Source organism: Sparus aurata, chromosome 7, assembly GCF_900880675.1.
Source record: "Sparus aurata chromosome 7, fSpaAur1.1, whole genome shotgun sequence".
Taxonomy (NCBI): domain Eukaryota; kingdom Metazoa; phylum Chordata; class Actinopteri; order Spariformes; family Sparidae; genus Sparus; species Sparus aurata.
In genome coordinates this window covers 9,170,885-9,190,488 of record NC_044193.1, presented here as the reverse complement: position 1 = coordinate 9,190,488, position 19,604 = coordinate 9,170,885, and the positions used below count along the sequence as shown (strand labels likewise).

The 19,604-nt window shown below is 39.5% G+C and overlaps 1 protein-coding gene across 2 annotated transcripts; it reads right to left on the bottom strand.

Annotated features, from left to right (window-relative positions):
• Positions 1–3,573: 3,573 nt before the first annotated feature.
• Positions 3,574–17,799, bottom strand: LOC115585480 (6-phosphofructo-2-kinase/fructose-2,6-bisphosphatase 2-like). Of its 2 annotated transcripts, XM_030423868.1 has the most exons (18): positions 17,682–17,799; positions 16,126–16,306; positions 14,993–15,118; positions 14,462–14,558; positions 13,562–13,628; positions 13,396–13,470; positions 13,246–13,302; positions 13,029–13,153; positions 11,445–11,652; positions 10,896–11,042; positions 10,706–10,810; positions 10,432–10,561; positions 7,112–7,174; positions 6,957–7,021; positions 6,732–6,788; positions 6,144–6,341; positions 5,430–5,490; positions 3,574–5,310 (listed from the first exon to the last, which is right to left on the bottom strand). In XM_030423868.1, the coding sequence occupies exons 2-17, from the start codon at positions 16,214–16,216 to the stop codon at positions 5,434–5,436; spliced, it is 1,668 nt and encodes a 555-aa protein (XP_030279728.1). In that variant the 5' UTR covers positions 16,217–16,306; positions 17,682–17,799; the 3' UTR covers positions 3,574–5,310; positions 5,430–5,433. The 2 variants fall into 2 exon arrangements, with proteins under 2 accessions (XP_030279728.1, XP_030279729.1); XM_030423869.1 differs by lacking the exon at positions 6,732–6,788.
• Positions 17,800–19,604: the final 1,805 nt, after the last annotated feature.

Sequence of the window (19,604 nt, the reverse complement as noted above, 5' to 3'; positions counted from 1 at the left end):
ACATGTTTATTTGTTCTGTAACTGCATGAACAAGGTGTTCTCAGAGGAAGATAAGGTCCCCAGAGCGATCACTGTGTTTACACAATGTCAGAAAATGTCATCATGTTAGTCCGGCCGAAAATCGTAGGAAATCCAATTTCTCAAAGGCGGACTAACTTACTCAGACGGTGCTGCTGGAAGTCCATTTACTCTTTTGTGTGTTCCCTCATTAGCATAACGTAGCAGAAATTCATAGAGAAATTCTAATTGAAAACACATAAATAAATAAGTCTGGGGAAAAATGCAAAGAGAAAATAACAAGCAGTAGAAATAAATACACACATAAATAAATACATTTAAAAATGATGAATAGATTAACTGGTCTATTAAATGGGACCGTAAATAAATTGGAAATTAATACAAACGTAAATAAACACAAAACATATACAAAGTATGTCACACATTTTATTACTATATTATAGTATTATTCATTTCTTTTTGATGTATTTGGTGGATTTAATGGCATTTTAATCTATTTATTAAGTTGTTTATTTCTTTCTTTATCTTTTGATTTTGGCAGTTTCTGTCCTCCGTAACCAACACCCTGGACCCTTGATCTTCAGTTTTTGTTGAAGTAGATTTAGACAGGTGTGTATTCAACTGATCACTTTTGAGGCATATTTCATCCACCCTTTGATCAGGCAGGGGACTATATATAGACACCTGATAGTATCACAAAAACACGTAGATCTTTATAAAGGTTAGATTCTATTGCAGGCTTACTGTGTGTTGGCTTTAGCTGTTTGAGCTTAATACAGTCTACAGTCTGCTGGAGCTGCACGAGGATCTTGAGGTTCTTTCAGCCACTTTTCCCCCCTCGGTTATTTTTAATCCACACAACAGGCTGGTTGGATTTCCTGTAGAGTCACTTTGCCAACATGATTTTGAGTCACTGCCACAGCGATTGTACTCGTCAGCAGCAGTGTGGAAGCAGCAGCCGGGCCCTTTACTTAAGACAAAACCACAAATGTAAAAATAAACTTCAACTTCTGCACCAGCTTCCATAATAGCAGCTAAATGTGCATATGTAGCATGAGTACGGTGTTGTGTAAACAAATGGATTCACCACATGTAAGCAGTATTTTGAAGTAGTAGCTGCTTTTTCTTGGGTACATAAATGTATATTTTACCAAATCAAGCAATTCCGAGATGATTAATAACTTCTGACTTTTCTTTATTTTCCCCTTAGTACTCCTAAAATACTGCAGTTTTGGCGTGTTGAGATCAGGTGTTGCTTCATGTTTGAGGGCCTTAAAGGTCAGAGTTTTATGAAGTCTTCAGATGTTAAAGGATAAGTTCACCCGAAAATAAGAATTCAGTCATTATCTACTCACCGTCGTACCAATGGAAAGTCGGGAGTTTTGCAGCCCACAAAACATTTCTGGAGCTTTTCCTAAACAACAGAAGTAGAAAAACTCCCTTTACCCAGGGGGCAAAATCCCAGTTTTTTGGAAAACAGACACGGAGCGTTGTAAAAGGTTTGACACCAGAAATGATATCTAGGACCTTCAAGGATTAAAACCTGGGTGGACAACCCGGTCAACTAGCTGCTGGAAAGCTACTGGGGGCCAAAACCCCTCTTCTTGGGTAATTTTCCTGGCAAAATTATGTAAATGCAAATATTTAGGTACTACTATGGCATAAATAGTCATACAACTGTAAAATTTGGCAGAGAGTATCCCTTACTTACAAATCTTATCTTTAGCTGCTGAGCTAAAGGCGTTAGCGTGCACCTGTCTGAAGTGGGTCCATGAGCTTGATCACACGCAAATGTACATTTAGCAGAGGCTTCATGCACACAGTACACCGATGGCGGTGGCTGCCATGCATGGTGCACATCAGGAGCAGTTTGGGGTTCAGTATCTTGCCCAAGACACTTCGACATGCAGACCAGGGGAATCGAACCAGCGACCTTCCAATAACAAGATGCTGGCTCACAGCTGTCACACAAATGTTGTTGGTAACGTCTTTTTAAATACATTTCAGGATCTCTGGGCTTCCAGGGACTTGGATCAGGCCGGACGAGCTGAACAGAGCCGTGCCATCTTTCTTTTGGTTGTTTTTTAAAACAAGCCCCACATCTTCTTGAGAACGCTCCAACACCGGTTTGCTGTGAAACTCCAAAAATGTTTTGTGGACAACAAAACTTCACCTGACTTTCCCCTCTGCATGGGGCTGAAAAGATAATGACTGAACTCATTTTTATTTGAACTATTCCTTTAAACTAAAAAGTAAACACCAACTATACAGCCATCCAGTGTAAAAAGTACAAATGTCATCTATACTGAAGGGTAGTATGAACACAAGTAATTTAATGTTATTTCCATGCCTCTCGTTAATTTAGTCTCTCCTTGTGTGTCAGCAGGTAAGATGATTACGTCTTCACAGTCCCTCCGCCTCTGTGTCTCCACCATGTCTGCATGGAGGCGTGGTGGAGATGTTTTGACTCCTTTCATTAAATGTCATCGCAGCCCTGTCCGAGAGCATCGGGACAAAATGTCACCCGCAGACTTCCCCGTGCAACACATTCCCGCTCCCAACTCGAGGATGTAATCACACAAATGAACAATTTATTTGTCCAGCTGTATCATTTCGAGAACAGCGAAGAATGACTAACTCATTAGTGTCCGTTTCTCCCTTTTTAAAAATCAGCCGCCTATTTCTTGTTTAATATCTGCAATCAGCGCAGAAGTTCATCATAGCACTTTTATCTGAATCGACTCATTCAAGGATCATTTCAGGCGTCAAAGCAACCAGCAGATTAAATTCTCTGAAATGCAACTGATTATTTTACCGCCTTCCGCCTCCATTTCCCCATGACTCACTCTGCAGCTTATAAAAAGTAAATCAGATTCATTTAAAGCATGATATTTCAATTTAAACTGACCACGATTAGAGAAAGAATAACATCTCCCAACATAAATTTGTGCCACACAGAGCTTCGTGTGTCTGTGTATTTATAGAAGTAGATGCTGTATACAGAAAGTCAGAAAGTGACTCAGTGATCACGTTTGTAACGAAACAGCGCGTCATTGTTGGATCAGATTATCAAAACCTGACAACATCCCATCATCAAAGCAGAACCGATGAACTGAGTTTCATCGTCTGTATGGCTACAAAAAAAAAAAAAAGATTTCTGTCTCACACGTGAAATGTCAGATCAAGTGTGTACGTCAGACCAGTCAGAAACATTTTAGCTCCAAACATCCCAAATCACACATCTGGCGTTGGCGTTGGAAGATGTCTAGAATATACAGAAGACTTCACTGTTCTTCATTACTTTGATGCTCGGCTCTTTAGGGACATGAAGTTAGAAAACAGGAAGGAAACTCCCAATGAGCTCACACACACACACACACACACACACACAGACACACACACAGACACACGTCACCAAACTTAACACTTTTCTGAGGTCTATAATAATAATAATAATAATAATAATAATAATAATAATCACAACAATAATAATCATAATCGTAATCATAATAATAAACACTCTGGGGAAGAAAAGACAAAACAAAGTAAAAAAAAAACTGCATCAAAATGATTTTTATTAAATGACACATGTATGGCAGAGTATGCAATAACAGTATGATTTTCTTTTCAAGGACACAAAGATTTAGCAAATCCTTCAACTGAGGTGAAACTAAAACATTTTCACTCCATGTATAAACTAAAATAATATAAATACTCTTGATTACTTATTGTCACAGCCTTGCAGTGCTTTGAATAAAGGCACTTTTTTCCCCAATGATTGATTTATTGCTAACAAAATCAAAGCTGCTCTTATCACAAATTATATTTCAATGTATCAGAAACACATGACTGCTGGGCAACGAAACTGCGGAAAACAACAATAAATAAATGACTCTATGTAAAAACTAATATGCCATTAAAAGCACCAAAAATATTATGATTAGTTTATTTATTAAATTTGGCATACATCTCTTTTAATTTTCTTATGTGTTTATTTACTGGTGTATTATGTCTCCTATTTATTTACCTTCCATTTAATTTTCCTATTTATTTATTAATTCATTTTGAAATGTATTTTTATGTATGTATCTATTTTTACAAGCCTATTTTTTCTCTTTTACTCCCATTCATTTCCCTAAACTTATTTTTAATTTTACATTTCTTTATGTATTTCTACTTTATTACGCTACTGAGGGGACCGTCCCTAAAGGTGTGTCGTAAACAAATACATATAAATAAAAAAGTATTACAATTCAATGAAATTATTCAAAATGAATTATTACATTGGAAAATGAAATTGCAAAGTAAATAAACTGGGGAATTAATACAAAGATAAATAACAAACAGAAATATTACATTACTTAACGTCTTATTTATTTACATTATTTTTGGTGCATTTATTGGCATATCAATTTATCTACAGGGTCAGTGATTTTTTATTTTTTTTAATTTGGCAGTTTCAGTCCTCCATAAACCTCCTTATGAAGAAACTTAAAATGCACGAAAGCAATTCGACACTTTGTGTTTTGAATATTTGCATCGGTTTGGTTGAGGTCAAATAAGATCAGCTTTACATTATCACAGTAGGCAGTTACATACATTAAAAACTGTTATTTTAGTATAAGGCAACACATACAGGAAGGCATCGATAAAGAGAAGAAGAAGAAGGGAAAACATTTCACAAAAGGTAAAGCTCAGTAGCTGCTGCACATCTTTTATCGTTCAAGACAGAAAAATTCCATTACTTTATAAAGCTGGTGTCTGCCAAGTGCAAGCAAAGGTACAATTCAATCTGCTTCAAACTACCCTTCAAAATAAAATCAATACTACATCCTGTCAGAGCACCCGAGGATGGATGCACAGGTCTGAATAGGTAACTTTAAGAGAGAGTGTGGGGAAAAAACCAGGCTTTCTTTAATCGAGGCACAGTCTTACACTAAAACTGAAGGCATGAGCTTCCAATGAGGTATACAATCAACATGTTCTAACCTATATCTAATACAGCATCATTAACTGGAGACTACAGTATGAGGAGTGTGAGAAGCGCTCATGGTTTTTCAGAGTCTCTTTGCTGCAGACCTGATAATGTGTGAGGTGGCTCACTGCCTACATTTCAAGGCTATTGTGCAAAGGCATCGAGGTCACGTGTGCAAGTAAACTCTGACACTAATGCGCACACAAAAACCAAAGAGATGACACGTCTAAGATTACAGGTACTCTGTGTGGGACAGTGTTTAGGAATGTACGCGTGTGACTGAAGCTGGGTGGAGTTTTTACTGCTGGTATTCCAAACTGGTGACACATCCACGAGGAGAAAATCCAGGGATAAATGAAAAAAAAGAAGAAAAAAGTGTGAGGCGGAGAGAACAGATGCTCCACGTCAAAGATATGAGGAAAAAGGCTGAAAGTACCTTTTTAACTCCGAACAAAGTCGTCTTCTGCGTCTGCTGCGCTGAAACCGTTCACGGCGTCCTGCAGGAAGAGAGGAGGAAGGGAGTGAAAGGAGACGGCATTAAAGAAAACACCAAATCAAAAAAGGAATGAGGGGTTTGTTTAAACTGGCACTAAGCGAACCCCAGCTAACATTAAAATATGAGCTCACCAGGCAGACTGAAAGAGTCTGCTTGTGTCCTTTTTTTCCAGTCTTTGGAGTACAGAGTTTAATAAGGGTCACTGTGTGGGCAACACAACACAGGAAAGAAACACTGGAAAGAACTTCACATTTAAGAAGCGAGTAAAGGGAACTTTTGTTTGTTGTACACACATATGAACCGTATATGGAAAACATGAAGCTTCATTGCTGGCGAGGGGGTGGGAGGGTCACGATTCTCCAAATCTACAATTTGAATCCACTTCTCAGGTCACAATTTGATTTGATTTTTAAGTCAAGCATTCGTTTTCTGCCATTGTTAGTCTTTCGCATCTGGATTTCTAAAAATCAAGACATTTTTTTCAGTATCATTTATTGATGTATTCAGTTTTATTCTTGACTTTGTACAGACTTTTGTCTGTAACCGTCGTTTATATGAATTAACAGCATTTCGTTTACAAAACTAATTTGTTTGTTTGCTTTTAACTGTGATCACTGAACCTCTGTTTTATGTAGAAATATTCACAGCACTGACCTCGCTCTGCAGCTCTGCCCCCTCGGATGCCTCGGAGAACTGCATGCTGGGTAAAGTAGGGGGATGGGACAAGCGGGCCGGTGGAAGGTTGCCCATGCTGTAAAGACGAGGTCGTTTGATCTGGTCTTTGCTGGACAGCGGAGTGAAGCTGTTTCGACGCAGGAAAGTCGGCAGCACGACATCTGCTCTGACATTATTCTGGTTGGTAGGGAAGAAGAAGAGCGAAGGTGGACTCATTAACATGTGGTAATTCCATGTTTTACTTATAAAACCTCTCCTTCTGTGGGTGTGACATCACTGCGTCAGATGTAAGTGACCGTGAGAAGGCCAAGTAAGAAAACAAGTACTGAGACAAACAGTCATATATATATAAAGGCCATTGTCATGTTGGTCTCAGCAGACGGGATATTTATCACCACATTTACCAAGAGGTTCCTTAACAAATGTGGTTATGTGGTGCCACCCACTCTGTCTGGGTTTCAGCACATGGCATTGCAAATTGTCCAGTGAAGGAGCAGATATGGAGCAGTCTGATGAGGACTAAAACTAGTATTGTGTGTCTGATTTGTGTTTTTGTTGTGGACCTACATTGAGCTTTATGCATCTGGTGCCAGGACTTTGCTGAGAAGACCTGGCTCCTGAAAGCTGAAACAGCAGTGTATAATTTTTGTTTGAATGTATAAAAATAGTGCAGGTCAGAACAGTCTGTCCAGACTCTGATCCTTCAGGCTGCACTGGACAATCTGGACAGAGAAAACTGACAGCATGTTTATGACACAAAATAGAAATAAAAAAAAAAGGTCAGAAGCTTACTAATGGTCTGTCCCTGTGAGTGTTGACAGCTTCCACCTTCAAGTCAAACATGTCCACTTTACAGCCTCAAAGAGGGAGACAGGAGAAGAAAAACATCAGGACCCAACACAGGAAAGTGTTAGTTTGCTTGAATTACAAACAGTGAAGGCACTTACCATAAGCCACAGGGGTCAGTTTGAGGACGGTGTGCAGGGGACACTTCAGGTAGGGCAGATCATCTGTGCCAGAAAAAAACAAAAAACATGAGATTTGTGTGAGGTGCTTATAATCAGTCGTGTTTTTCTCTCATGTTTTGGACATCTGTAAAGCAGGGGCGGTTCTGGGGGGGGGGGGGGGGGGGGGGCAACAGGGGCCAGTGCCCCAGTAACTCTGAGTCTGGACCCCCCTGTGGCACCCCCAACAGGGAGTCTGCATCAATAATACAATGACAGATTTCTTGAAGTGAATTTTGATTTTGAAGGGAAAGGCAGAAACAAAGTGTCTCAGCAGTTTACTACCCAATCAAAAATGTTGAAATTGTAAACACTGTTTATCCCGTTTCTGAATGAGGAATTTGTCTTTTTTTCGCAGGTTGTATGTGCCCCCCAACAAAAAAGCTGGTCCCAACCTGGCCCCCCTATTAAAACTGGTCTAGAACCACCACTGCTGTAAAGCTCATGCTGTGCTTTAAAAAAAGTACAATACATCATTGCTGTGTTAAGACATGTCCAAATGGGAATGCACTGGTATAAAACGCCAGTCAGAGCTGCACCCACACTGGTGGGTTAACTGTGACCACTTCCTCTGTTGCCTGATGAAACCTTCCCACTGCTCATGTCTGCATTCTCCAGTCTAACCACCAACTTATCAGTCAGGAATGTTTTTTTTTCACCCCGTGCTCCATTCCACACATTAATGTACTGATTTGCATGTTTTTTCAGATGTACAGTAAGGTCGAAAAAGCAAGAATTCACCTCTGTTTTATCATTTTTCAGGGACTAAAACACAAATGTGTTTCAACGAGAGTTCACCTCGAAGAAAAACAAAAATGTTAGCGTTTATGATCCCGACCGAATTTCTGTCATTACCATCTGCAGGATTTACTGCAGCTGAACTGTGGTGCTCTTTTAAAAGGCATCCCACAGGTTTTACTGTAAACAGCACTGTGAACTACAAACAGCACTGCTGGCACTGTGTGTTCCTTTTATCTTTGAGATTCAAACTCAAGAGGAACATGAAACTACATACAAAAGGCTTCATCGTACTGTATCTATCACACAGATATTATACTGGAATATTTTCATGTCCGGCGTATTTTATTTTAGTCGGATTTGTACGTAAACGATATTGCTTCAATACGTTTGTTGTTGTTCTTTTGTTTTTATCTAGTTTTTATTTCTATTTTAGTCAACTAAAATGTTTTTTACACCTATAATTACTTTAATTTATGGATATTCTGTGCATAATTAGGGCTTTTGTTCTGTTTCAACATGAATCATCTTCAAACTACGTGGTATACCTCTTTTTTGTTCCTTAACCAATATTCTTTGTAGTCCTTAATAGTCGTCTGTTTCGGTTTGGACAATTGCAGGTCACATTTTATTATGATCATCATGTAGAATTGATGATTAAAGCCACTGTGTGTTGATTTTGAACATTCCTGACATTGGCGCCCCCTGGTGGTGGCATCAAAAACACATACACGAGGCAGCATTAACTTTTTTTTTTAAATATTGTCTTCTTACTATCAAATTCGGCCAAAACATTGAGCCATGATTCTGCTCTGTCACACAACATTCACCCAGTTCATTGGAACTACAGACAGGTTCATCTCTACTGCAATTAGAGGTCTGATTTCTGAGAGGGTCTATTTTGAGCAGGTCTTTGCAATGACCTGAAGCTTAGGGCGGAGTAACACATGGTGGGCCACACAACGACCCTTAACAAGCTCCTCACCTGAGCCTTTGTCTAATCCTGTTACATGAATAAAGGATCTATGGATTTACAGACTGGATGACGCCTACAAAATTACAACCAACTAGTTTGACTATTTTGCGACAGGCTCTTATTTAGTTACCAAATTTTTTTTTTAAAAACGAAAAACACCTCTTCTTATTCAGGAGCAACTCGCATAATATATTCCCCTGCTACTCACACCATCACAAATGAAACCCCAAATTTGTTTTATATATATCAATAGACAAAAATTGATATTTGCAGAGGAGCTGTTTTTAAATTGATTCTCACCCACTCAAACTGCACTTTTCTGCTAACTGGAGTGGAGCATATTATGTTAATAAAGCTTTATATCATGAATGAAGAAGATTTTCTGTCTCTTTAAGGTTTGAATTTGATATATTGGACTTAAGGTTACTGAATATCCCTCCTGTTTGTCTTCAACAGGCTCCTCAGAAAAGTTTAGATTAGCTGCAATGTGATGCTTCAGCACTTATGGCAACAATGAGGCCTTGATTTACTTGATTTACAGTCAGATGTTTTGTTAACGAACAGCTATCCCGTGAGTATCATATAAGTGATACAATAAACACTTTTTAGCATTGCCATCAGTGTGTGCATGTCTGCATGAATTACTGCAAGTGGCTTTGGACAACAGCGTCTGCTAGATGCCGTAAGCGTAAATCTTGCAATGAGATCACACCAGCCGTGACATCACTCAACATGTCCACATTTCTGACCCATGACTTCTCAGTAGTGAATACTACATTATTACATAAGCACTTAGCGCTAATGGGTCGGACCCCACCCATCTCTGGACAGCGTCTTCATTTTGATCTCAACTACACACCATTAAAATTTCCTGACTGCATCCAATAAACCTAAAAGGAGAGGGCATTACGTCACTGAATCTTGCTTTGGTACCAGACTGTGGTGTCCCCTGTATTAACGTCTAAAAGGAGATGCATAGAGAAAAAGACTAAAACCCAAAACATCTAGGTTGTATGACTTCTGATGAGGAAATGAAATTCAGAAACTGAAAGAACAAATTTCGGAGAGTAGGTTAACAACTGCTCTTACTACAGCAATTGTTCATAGAAACACTTGGCAAAATACTCACAATTGCTTCTGTGGAAGTTCCCGTTTCAATAAATGTCTTCAGGACCATGAATGTGGGCCAGGGGCATAAAGTGGGAAGGCATGCTCCTTCTCCCAGCCCCCTCCCTTGGACCACACCCATCTTCAAACTCGGCCTTTAATTTGGAGCTTAACTACGCACCAGTAGCATTTTGTGATTGCATGTTTTCGCGGTTGCGATGTTATTACTGCCCACAGACTGACATATAAACACCTGGCAAACTACTAAAAAATGCTTCTGTGGTCGTTCCTGCTACTATAGGTGTCTCCGGTGCCACATCTGCCCTGACTACGCACAAAGAGTAAAAACATTACCGGCTAACTCTGCCACGGCTGTTAAATATGTCTTTATAAAGCAAGCCACTGTCTAAGCATGTTTGGTGTTTCTGTATGTGTAATTAACCTGCACTCTTGTCCAGGAAATAGGCGAGCAAGCAGCGCATTACGGCCTGATGACAGATTACGAGCACGTTGCCCTGCCTCTCCAGCTCCATGATAACTGGCTCCAGCCGCTGAACCAGGTCCTGGTAGGACTACAGTGAGAGAAAGAGCAAACGTACTCATAAAATCAAATGAGTTTGGTTTGGTTCAAGTCAGTTTTCGTTGAGGAGAATTGTCTTGTTTACTGAACTAATCAGAGGTCAAACATCCCTTTGGAGAAAAGAGCAGGCTTTTACCTCCCCTCCAGGGTAACGGTAATGGTACTTGTCCTGGTCCCTCAATGCAAACTCCTCTGGGTAGGTCTCCTCAATCATCTCGTATGTCATCTCTTCACACACTCCCTGAAAAACAAAGTAATAAAACACTCAACACTTACGACACACCCTCAACTGTTGGTGTCTTCTGTGATGTATCAAGAGGACGTACAGCATCTATCTCATTGAGTATCTTCCACTGCTCGTAGGGAACTCCCAGCTCCTCCGCCGTCTGAATGGTGCGTCTCAGCTGGCTGGTCCAAACTTTCAGGTCTGACAGATGATGCTCTTCCACGAAACCCTTCAGTGCAGCTGCAAACTGGCAAAGACCACATGAAAGAGACTTTAGATCCGACAACAGAAGATACAAATCGAATAAACTGAAGTCATTTGTCTCTAGATTATCTACAGCTACAGAGAACACATGATTAGTTTAGCTTAGCACCAAGTCTTTGAACAGGCTGAAACAAATAACTAATAAACACACTATACCTTTTCTGCTTAACATGTAAATGAGAAGAGTCAGACTAGCTCTTTCACCCTGTTTCCTCTCTTTATGCTAAAGCAAGCAAAGCTGCTGGCTGTAACTTCCTATTAAGAAAAGACACATAAAAAAATTGTATCATATACGCTTGCTTCCCAAAATGTCAAACTATTCCTTAAAGACCTTTGCGACCATCTTTCTAAAGCTCAGAAATGTAAGAGTGCAATGTGAAAGCACCTCTTTCCCTCGATTTGACAGTTCAGAGTCTCCCCCGATGCGTCTTTCCTCGTTGTGATGGCTCTCTCCGTGTCGGCAGAGGTAGATGGAGTGGGAGTGTACGTGGATGTTCATGAGGTAGTACACGATTTTACTTTGGATGTAGTCCTGCACCCTGTTTACCAGGAAACGGCGGCCGACGTTGATGACCTGGATGAATGACAGGCTCCTGTTGGTCAGGGCAAAAAGAGAAACACAGAAAGTGAAACCATCTGTAAGACTCAAGGGAAAAGGCGGGATATGTTGTACTTTTGGTGTAGACTAAACATCCTGATATTTTCTTCCAGCACAAATACACACATCAGAATTTTAGAGGAAAACCAGAACATGAACAACTGTTCCTCATCTCTACAAAAAACTATCCAAAATTGAGTATCTGGGTCTATTCCTAGATAGGTAACTACTTTATTTATATTACTATACATTCAATGTGGTTAACTAAAACCATTATCAGCTAACTGGAATTAAACAAATCAACTGGGAGCTAAAAAAAACCCCAACAACCTCTGAATCAGTTGTCTTCCTGGAACTAAACATAGATTTCTGACGAAATACTTCTGGAATTCCTGCCTATCAGCTACACAAATCAAAAACACCTTAAAAGGATATCAAACATCTATATTTACAAATTATCTCTTGTCTCCACCTGCTGGACAGCTTTGGTAAGAACATCTTCTGACACACAACATAACAACCACATAAACTACAAGGGCAACACCGGAACATCTGACAGTTTAGTTTTGCTTTGATTGTGTTAGCGTTAAAAAGTGATCAAGGAGACATATCATGCCCATTTTCAGGTTCATAATTTTATTTTAGGTTACTACTAGATCAGGTTTATTTGCTTTAGTGCTCAAAAAACGCATCAGTTTTCTCATACTGTCTGCACTGCTGAACAGTATGACCCCTCTGTTTGAAACACTCTATTTTAGCTCCTGTCTCTTTAAGGACCCCACTCCTGAATACCTAGTCTGCTCTGATTGGTCAGCTGTGCTCAATCGATTCTAATGTGCCAAACTAGCCACTAGGCTTTAATTATGTAATCGTGTGACATGTTGACTTAGTGTGATGTCACAATCCAAATTGTGGCGGGACTACTGACGAGGTGTTTAAGGAGCAGCGTGGACTTTGACTTTCAAGTTCTTTTACGTGCACATGAACCTATTACACACTGAAGGAAAGAAAAAAGAGGAAAAGCATGATAGCTCTCCTTTACACAATGTCAAAGCAAAAAGGAAAAAGGAAAAATGCACCCACAATCAAACAGAAGAGAGCAATCATTTCCAAATGGGCAACGTTTGATTCTATGAAGTCTTCTCCATCCAATGAGGTCATATCATCAAAACAATCACACCACAATTTTCCCAGTATTTTGTTGCCCCTGTTCCAAATGTGGTGCTGGTCTTATATTCAGAATAAGAATAAAAACATCTTTTTACTGTTTTTTTTGAGTGTGTCAAAAATGATTAGCAAAAAATTACATTCTGTTTTGTTTATAAACAGCATCCCAGAAGTTAGGTGCACCATAACAAAATGGCCTCTTACTTGTCGTGTTCATCCGGATCTAAAGGTTGGTATGTCACTTTATAGCACTCTATCCTCTTCAGAAAATCCTCCATGACACTTTCTCTGTCCCTCTCAGGGTAATCTGGGCTGGACACCTTCACGTCCTTTGTGAAAGAGACATAAGATGATTCACGGTGACATCTCACAACTCAAGGACTGAAGTCTGCTTGTGATGAGGCATAAATGCATCATTTACCAGGATATTTGTCGCGATGACATCTGGATCGTCACATATTGATTCTACAAAAAACACCTAACAAAACAGGAAATTAATCAATAGAAATTCACAATTCATGTGAATGTATTATCAGAGCTAAAATGATTAAATCATCACTGGATCTCTCACTTTGTACTCATTCTCTTTAACAAAATTAAGGAGGAGTTCCCTCCTCTCTCTGGTGGTGTTGGTGGCATCAAAAACCTGGCGGACAACAAAAGGATAATCAGACCAAATCAAATTAAGATTAAAGTGTAATAACAGCAAATGCAGATACAGTGTTGTGTGTGCTTACAGCGATCTGGCCTCCCTCTTCCTCCAGATAGGCCTTGACGTCCTCCAGTGCCACCAGAGCACACTGTCTACGGAAAACAAAATGAGATCCGAAAATCTAAGCGGTTAATTATCAAATGCTTTTCTAAGACATATTGTTCTGTTATCATTGTAGCCCCATTTGTTAAACAAACACTGTGCAGTCAAAAGAGGCATTTGCATGGCTAGCCAAATGAAAAGCAAGCAGGTGTTTTCACTGTGCTGAGAAATCACGACAGAAAGACACCACGCAACACGTGCAAAAGAGGCCATACTCGCCAACCTTGAGAACTCAGGAATAGGGAGGATTTCATAACAATAGTGGGGTTGAAATTGATTTCCGAGACTGTTTCATGAATGTTTTCTGCATTCTGGTGACTTTTAAAGAAGGAAAATAACCAAATAATGGCAAATAATTTAATGTTTTACTTTTTTAACCCTATCCTCAGAAAACGGCACAGAATAATTAACCCTCTGTGGTAAACTTGCATAAATCTCTGCACTTTTCTGTCATTCATTCATTTTCTGCCTCTGTCCTTTAGAAAGTCCTATGACTGTCAGCCTCTCGATGGGGAGTGAAAGGTACAACCTCTATGATTGACAGTAAAATCAATGAGGCCGATTTTACCGCTGATTCTTCATTTGAAACTTTCTGTAACAAACGAGAGTTCTTCTCTTCGCGATGTATAACATTTGCTAAAATATTCATTCTTTTCTCCATTTCTCTGTCCGTCCCTTGCAGACTACCATAGAGGATTCTTACCACGTGAGGAAACCAGGAGAGGACGATGGAAAACGGGAGGGTTGGCGAATATGAAAGGGACGAGTGTGGGAAAGGAGCTTATCTACTAAGACAAATAAAAAGAAAAACTCTCTTACTCACTTTCTGATCTCCATTGCTTCTTTATTGTCATGTCTGAAGAAGTCATAGGACTTGTACGACTTCACTGCTTCTCTCCTATAAACACCAAGGTTAAACACTGCAAGGGGAGAGAGAGTCAAGAGAAATACATGCGAAAGATGTGAAAAGCATTACGGTATGTGCTCTGCCGAGGCAGTGACCTAAATCTCTGCTGAGTCTGCCAAACCGGTTCTCCTGCCTCTGCCTGCCATTTATATGACAACACAAATGTAAAACTCCAAACAGAGGCATTCAATCAGGGGCACTGACATAAATAGGACTATATTAAACGCAGCATTGCCTTAAGTATAAGATTTACTCGTTCATATTATCTCTGTGCACCATTACAGTCTTCATAAACAGGAAGCACCCTGCTTATACAAAAATACTTTCATTTTACAATATCAGCATACGGAGGCACTCCCTCGCTCCAATCTTAACAGTAGTCCTTGTTTTATTTCCTGTTGTGGTCAGTGTGCACAAAACTCAAAACATGTAATGCGTCGTACTTACCCTTTGTTGGCACTCCAATCCAGTTGAGGTAGCGTGTCAGCTTCTTGGACATGTAGGTTTTCCCCCTCGCAGGCAGCCCAATCATTACTATCACAGTTGGAGAGTTGGTCATGTACGAGGCCCAAGCTGCAGTTTGCACACACAACAAACCACGCAGACGCACAAACAAACAGACACAATGTTTTAGTTAGGAAGCACACAAGGACAATTTACTGCCTACATCCTCTTCACAAACTGTAACATGTTAAACAATTCCCATTACTTGTACTCTAAATTTGCCCCCAAGGTTTGCCGTTTATGGTAAAAACAAAAAAATACACCATGTACACACAAAACAAGGAGGGGAAGGGTAATCCAATGTCACCCCTGCAGGGTCCGTCTACCTGCTGGTTAGCTTTTAGTTTAACATTCACATCATGCCTTCATGATCTCTCAACTGCTGGTGAATGTTTCTCAAAGTCTTGCTGCTTAGTGACCCAGTTTACTAATCCATTGTACCCTTATTTGGGTCACTGCATGGAAAATATTACAACAGCATTTTTCCCCCTCTTCTTTCAGTGTCCATGAAAGACCATCCGCAGATCAGAGATCACAAATATGTAAAAGCAAACAGCTGGCGAGATCAGACTTGACTCCAGACTATACGAACAGGTCGTCTGCAGGTTAAACAGGACAGCAGAGAGTTTTGCAATCAAGACATATTTTAGAAAAGAATCTTTTGGAATCCATCTCACCTTCCTCTGTCTGACTGTGAAGTTAAAATTATCTGAGATTGGTGACATTTTTATTGGCTGAATGTTGACCTCTCTCATCACAGTGTTTAAATGTTGGTGCTGAATTCCTGCCCTTACAAATACACCATTGCACTGTACACATACTGTTGATGACAGAAGGTGCGTCAAAGTTGACATTTAACAATCAGCACCTGCTGAAACCATATCACCTTTATTTACACGTGGCCAGCAGAGTAGAAAATCTGATTACAAAAGCCATTTAGAGCACAGTGCTACTGCGTTATAGCAAATAATACCACAGCTAAAGTGCACAGAGCCCAGTAATTTATTCTTTATAGGTTAATGCATCAGTCAAAATTTCACCTTCAGGGCACAAGGAAGGAAACACAAACCACTCACAGCACTTCTTCTCATTGGCCCTGAGGTCTGTCCTTTTGGACTCCGCCAAGCCATCTGTAACAGCTGCAGTTCTCTGCTGTTTGGCAGCCATGACAGGTCTGATCCGTGACCTGCTGTCCTGTCTCGGCTGAGTCTGGGGACAGCGAGCTTTGGTTACTGGTAGGATGAGGTCAGCATCGTTCTGTTGAGGACAGGACTTTACTGTATCATATTATCATTGTCATCAACATATCTATCATGGCATCTGATGATACAGCTGGCTGTGATCAGAAAGGAGTGTATAATACATCAAATACCAAATGATATTCAGATCCCATAAAAAGGGGAAAATTCAGTAATGCATTTTATGATGCTAAAGATAACACAGCAAATATTGAAATCCTTGGAGGACGTTGACCACGGGAGGTAAAAGAATGATTAAATTTGTTGATCTACTTAAAGTAAAAGTTAAAGGGTAGGCTAATTACCTACAATGCAACATAGCCACAGAATGTCATCAGTGGAGCCACAAAAGGCTTTATCCTACTTTTTATTTTTTTAAATATATGCAATAGTACGCATACACTACCCTGTAAGAAAAGTAGATTTTCGACATTCCAGACTCGTCAAACATCGATGCTTTGGGTTTGCCAACTCGTCGAAAACAAACGCTTTGGGGTTGGAGGACGGGTTGGCCGCCATCCCAAAGCATCATTTCTGAATGAGACTCAAAAATTAACATCCCTTACAAATAGCACCTTTAATTTCAAATAACCTATGATGCTCTAGCACTGCTGAATATCAGAACACTTGCTGGCGACAGCTTGGTTGATGTGATTTGCTCGCTCATTTATAGTCGGGCTGCAACTTATTTTCATTGACAAATAATCTGTCATTGGATCAGTTTGAAACTCAACTGAATGACTGCATGAACCATGAAATGTATTTTTTATTATTATTTTATTTATTTCATTTATTTCACCAGGCAAATTGTTAAGAAAAAGTTCTTATTTTCAACAGGGGCCTGGAAATGTCAGAAAATTGTGGATGTGACCAACAGCCCATAACTAAAAATATTCACTTTAACATCCCATATGACTAAGGAATGTAATACACTTGTCTTGGTTATGTAAGAAACTGTCAGAGCTGCTTGGCAGTATTTCTTTTTTTATCATCCTGGTTGGTTGTGTCTCCTAAACTCATCACTGATCTCCAAAGTCACCCCTCCTCATGTCCTCATGGCATGCTATGAGGGGCCTAAAGAGTGATGCTTGGACAGGAGACAAGCCACAAATACCAAGCTCGTTGACTATTTAAATAACATGTGAAACAACAGTAAAGTATAGGTTGAACATTTCTGGCTAGAGGACATGTTCTTGAGCAGAGACGAAGTTGTTCACTGTGTCATCCTGTCACACTGCAGAGCTGCCTGGTACATTGACACTGTACGTTCACTCTATGGCCTGCAAACTTCATCACTTCGGCTTTCAGGCTAAAGACGAGTCGTTTAAAAGATAAAGACTAGCCGGAGAACGTTGACGAAAAGCGGGATGAAAAGACAAATGTTTGAAACTTACCACAAAACCAGCAGGTGCCTGCAGATAGTCGTGTTTTGTCTTTCTTACGGTGCAGACATCAGTCGGCTTCTACCGCCTCCGGAGGCTCCTTCTTCTTCTTGGATGTTTAGGCTCCGCCTCCTCCTCCCCGGTGTCCGCTGCAGCCGGAAGTTCACCTTTGTCTGGAGCTTCCGGTTGTGCTTATCACAATAAAACCTTTTAAATCCAACATCTGAGAATACTTCAGGATGTTTTATAAAGCAGAAATAACATACAGATTTTTAGGGGTACCAATGTATTCTAGCAGCTGGAATCAGTGTGTAATAGGCTTATCAATATTGAGATATTTCACTTCAGTTGAAGTAACAGATCTACAGTGACTTAAGATTTAAGAGTGCCTTTATTTATCCCACAATGGGAAATTCATTTGTTACAATAGCTCAAGATGCAACAAGTACAGGGAAAAAGAATCAGAAAAATATACATTACGTTAAATTGAAAACTGAATAGAAAAAAAAGATATTAACAAAAAACAATAAGATATTTACCAAAAAACAAACAAACAAGTGAGTAGAAAGTGATAGTTCAGGTAGTGCTAGAATTAAACAGTCTCATGGCTGCGGGGATAAATGATCTGTTGTAAAAAAAAATTTAAAAAGTGACATAAAATAGTAACTACTACCACAGCAGCAGAATATAACAGTATTCATTATGCAATAACAAATCAGTGTTATATCTATCATGCATATTAGTGGATTGTTGACGCTGACGCATAAGATTCAAGCATAATTGCAAACATTTTATATACTGTAGCATTGTAATTTACAACATGATTATGTGTCAATCCAAGAGGCAACTAGTGACCATAGCTGTTAATAGCTGCCACAGATTATAACACACTATGCACATGATATGTACATGTGAATTAACACTCAATATCAATACTTAATACTTTATAACACTATGTTTATATGTTTAACCATTATTCCCTACACATGATCACATCTCTTTTACACTTTTTTATCAAGTCTACAGAAACTCAGTATGCAGACATTGATGTTTCATAAGAGGAATTATAACTGATGACAAATACACCAAAAACTAATTACAAATAGTTAAATAAAATGGAAATATTTGCACACAACTACATATGGTGCCTTACATACGTAACATTATATAACTGTATATACTGTATTTTGTACAGGTGATAGTGTGGATATTTACACTATTGTTCGGTCAAAAGTCTGTGAGATGAATAGTCCCACCTTCAAAACCATCAGTTGGACCCTTTTGTCTCTACCAAATCAGTTGATACTAACTGGATTCAAGGTCAGGTGCTATTTAGTAACCACATTAAGTAAGTTTTTTTTTTTTCCTGGTGCTGTAAAGATTTAATACAATTTAATTGAACAAGCCAAATTGTTCTTCTCAGCTAGACAAAAGGTTTCTATGAGCACAGTGTGTCTAACTTGAAAACACTTTGTAGAAACCGGATTAGTGGCATCCAAAGCACGATTCGGCTGACCCAATGTGACCAAACCATCAGAATATCAATACATCAAGCTGAGTTCCCTGACAGATAGAAAAGCAAGTTCAAGTCTTGCATTGATCTTAAAGGAAGAGTAACAGTTTTCAAACTACTTCTCAATTAGGTAAACAAGGTCCAACACTTGTGGTGAGGCGAGAAATGCCAGAATTTCACAATGGATGACTAGGAGGGGGAAAAAAGTCCTATTTAGGATTAGGGTTATGGCAGTAACAGAAGGGTGTGTTTAAGGAGACACACAGAGAGAGTGACACCACAGAGTTTCAAAGCCACAGTAAAACATGGTGGTGGTGTTTTGCCTGCACCTGCACAGAATTGACACCAGCATGACAGAGGGGAAGTGTCACTCTGTTCTTCAGAGACGTGCTGCACCCTCTGGTTTGCATGTTAGTGGAGAA

What these genes read in the sequence shown, in the direction of transcription:
- LOC115585480 (XM_030423868.1), bottom strand. Translation starts at nt 16,216, where the DNA reads ATGGCTGCCAAACAGCAGAGAACTGCAGCTGTTACAGATGGCTTGGCG. An exon ending in AAGAGGGAGGCCAGATCGCT is followed by an intron (nt 13,471 to 13,561) that starts GTAAGCACACAC and finishes GTTGTCCGCCAG; the next exon opens with GTTTTTGATGCCACCAACAC. An exon ending in CCAGATGCATAAAGCTCAAT is followed by an intron (nt 6,342 to 6,731) that starts GTAGGTCCACAA and finishes CCTACCAACCAG; the next exon opens with AATAATGTCAGAGCAGATGT.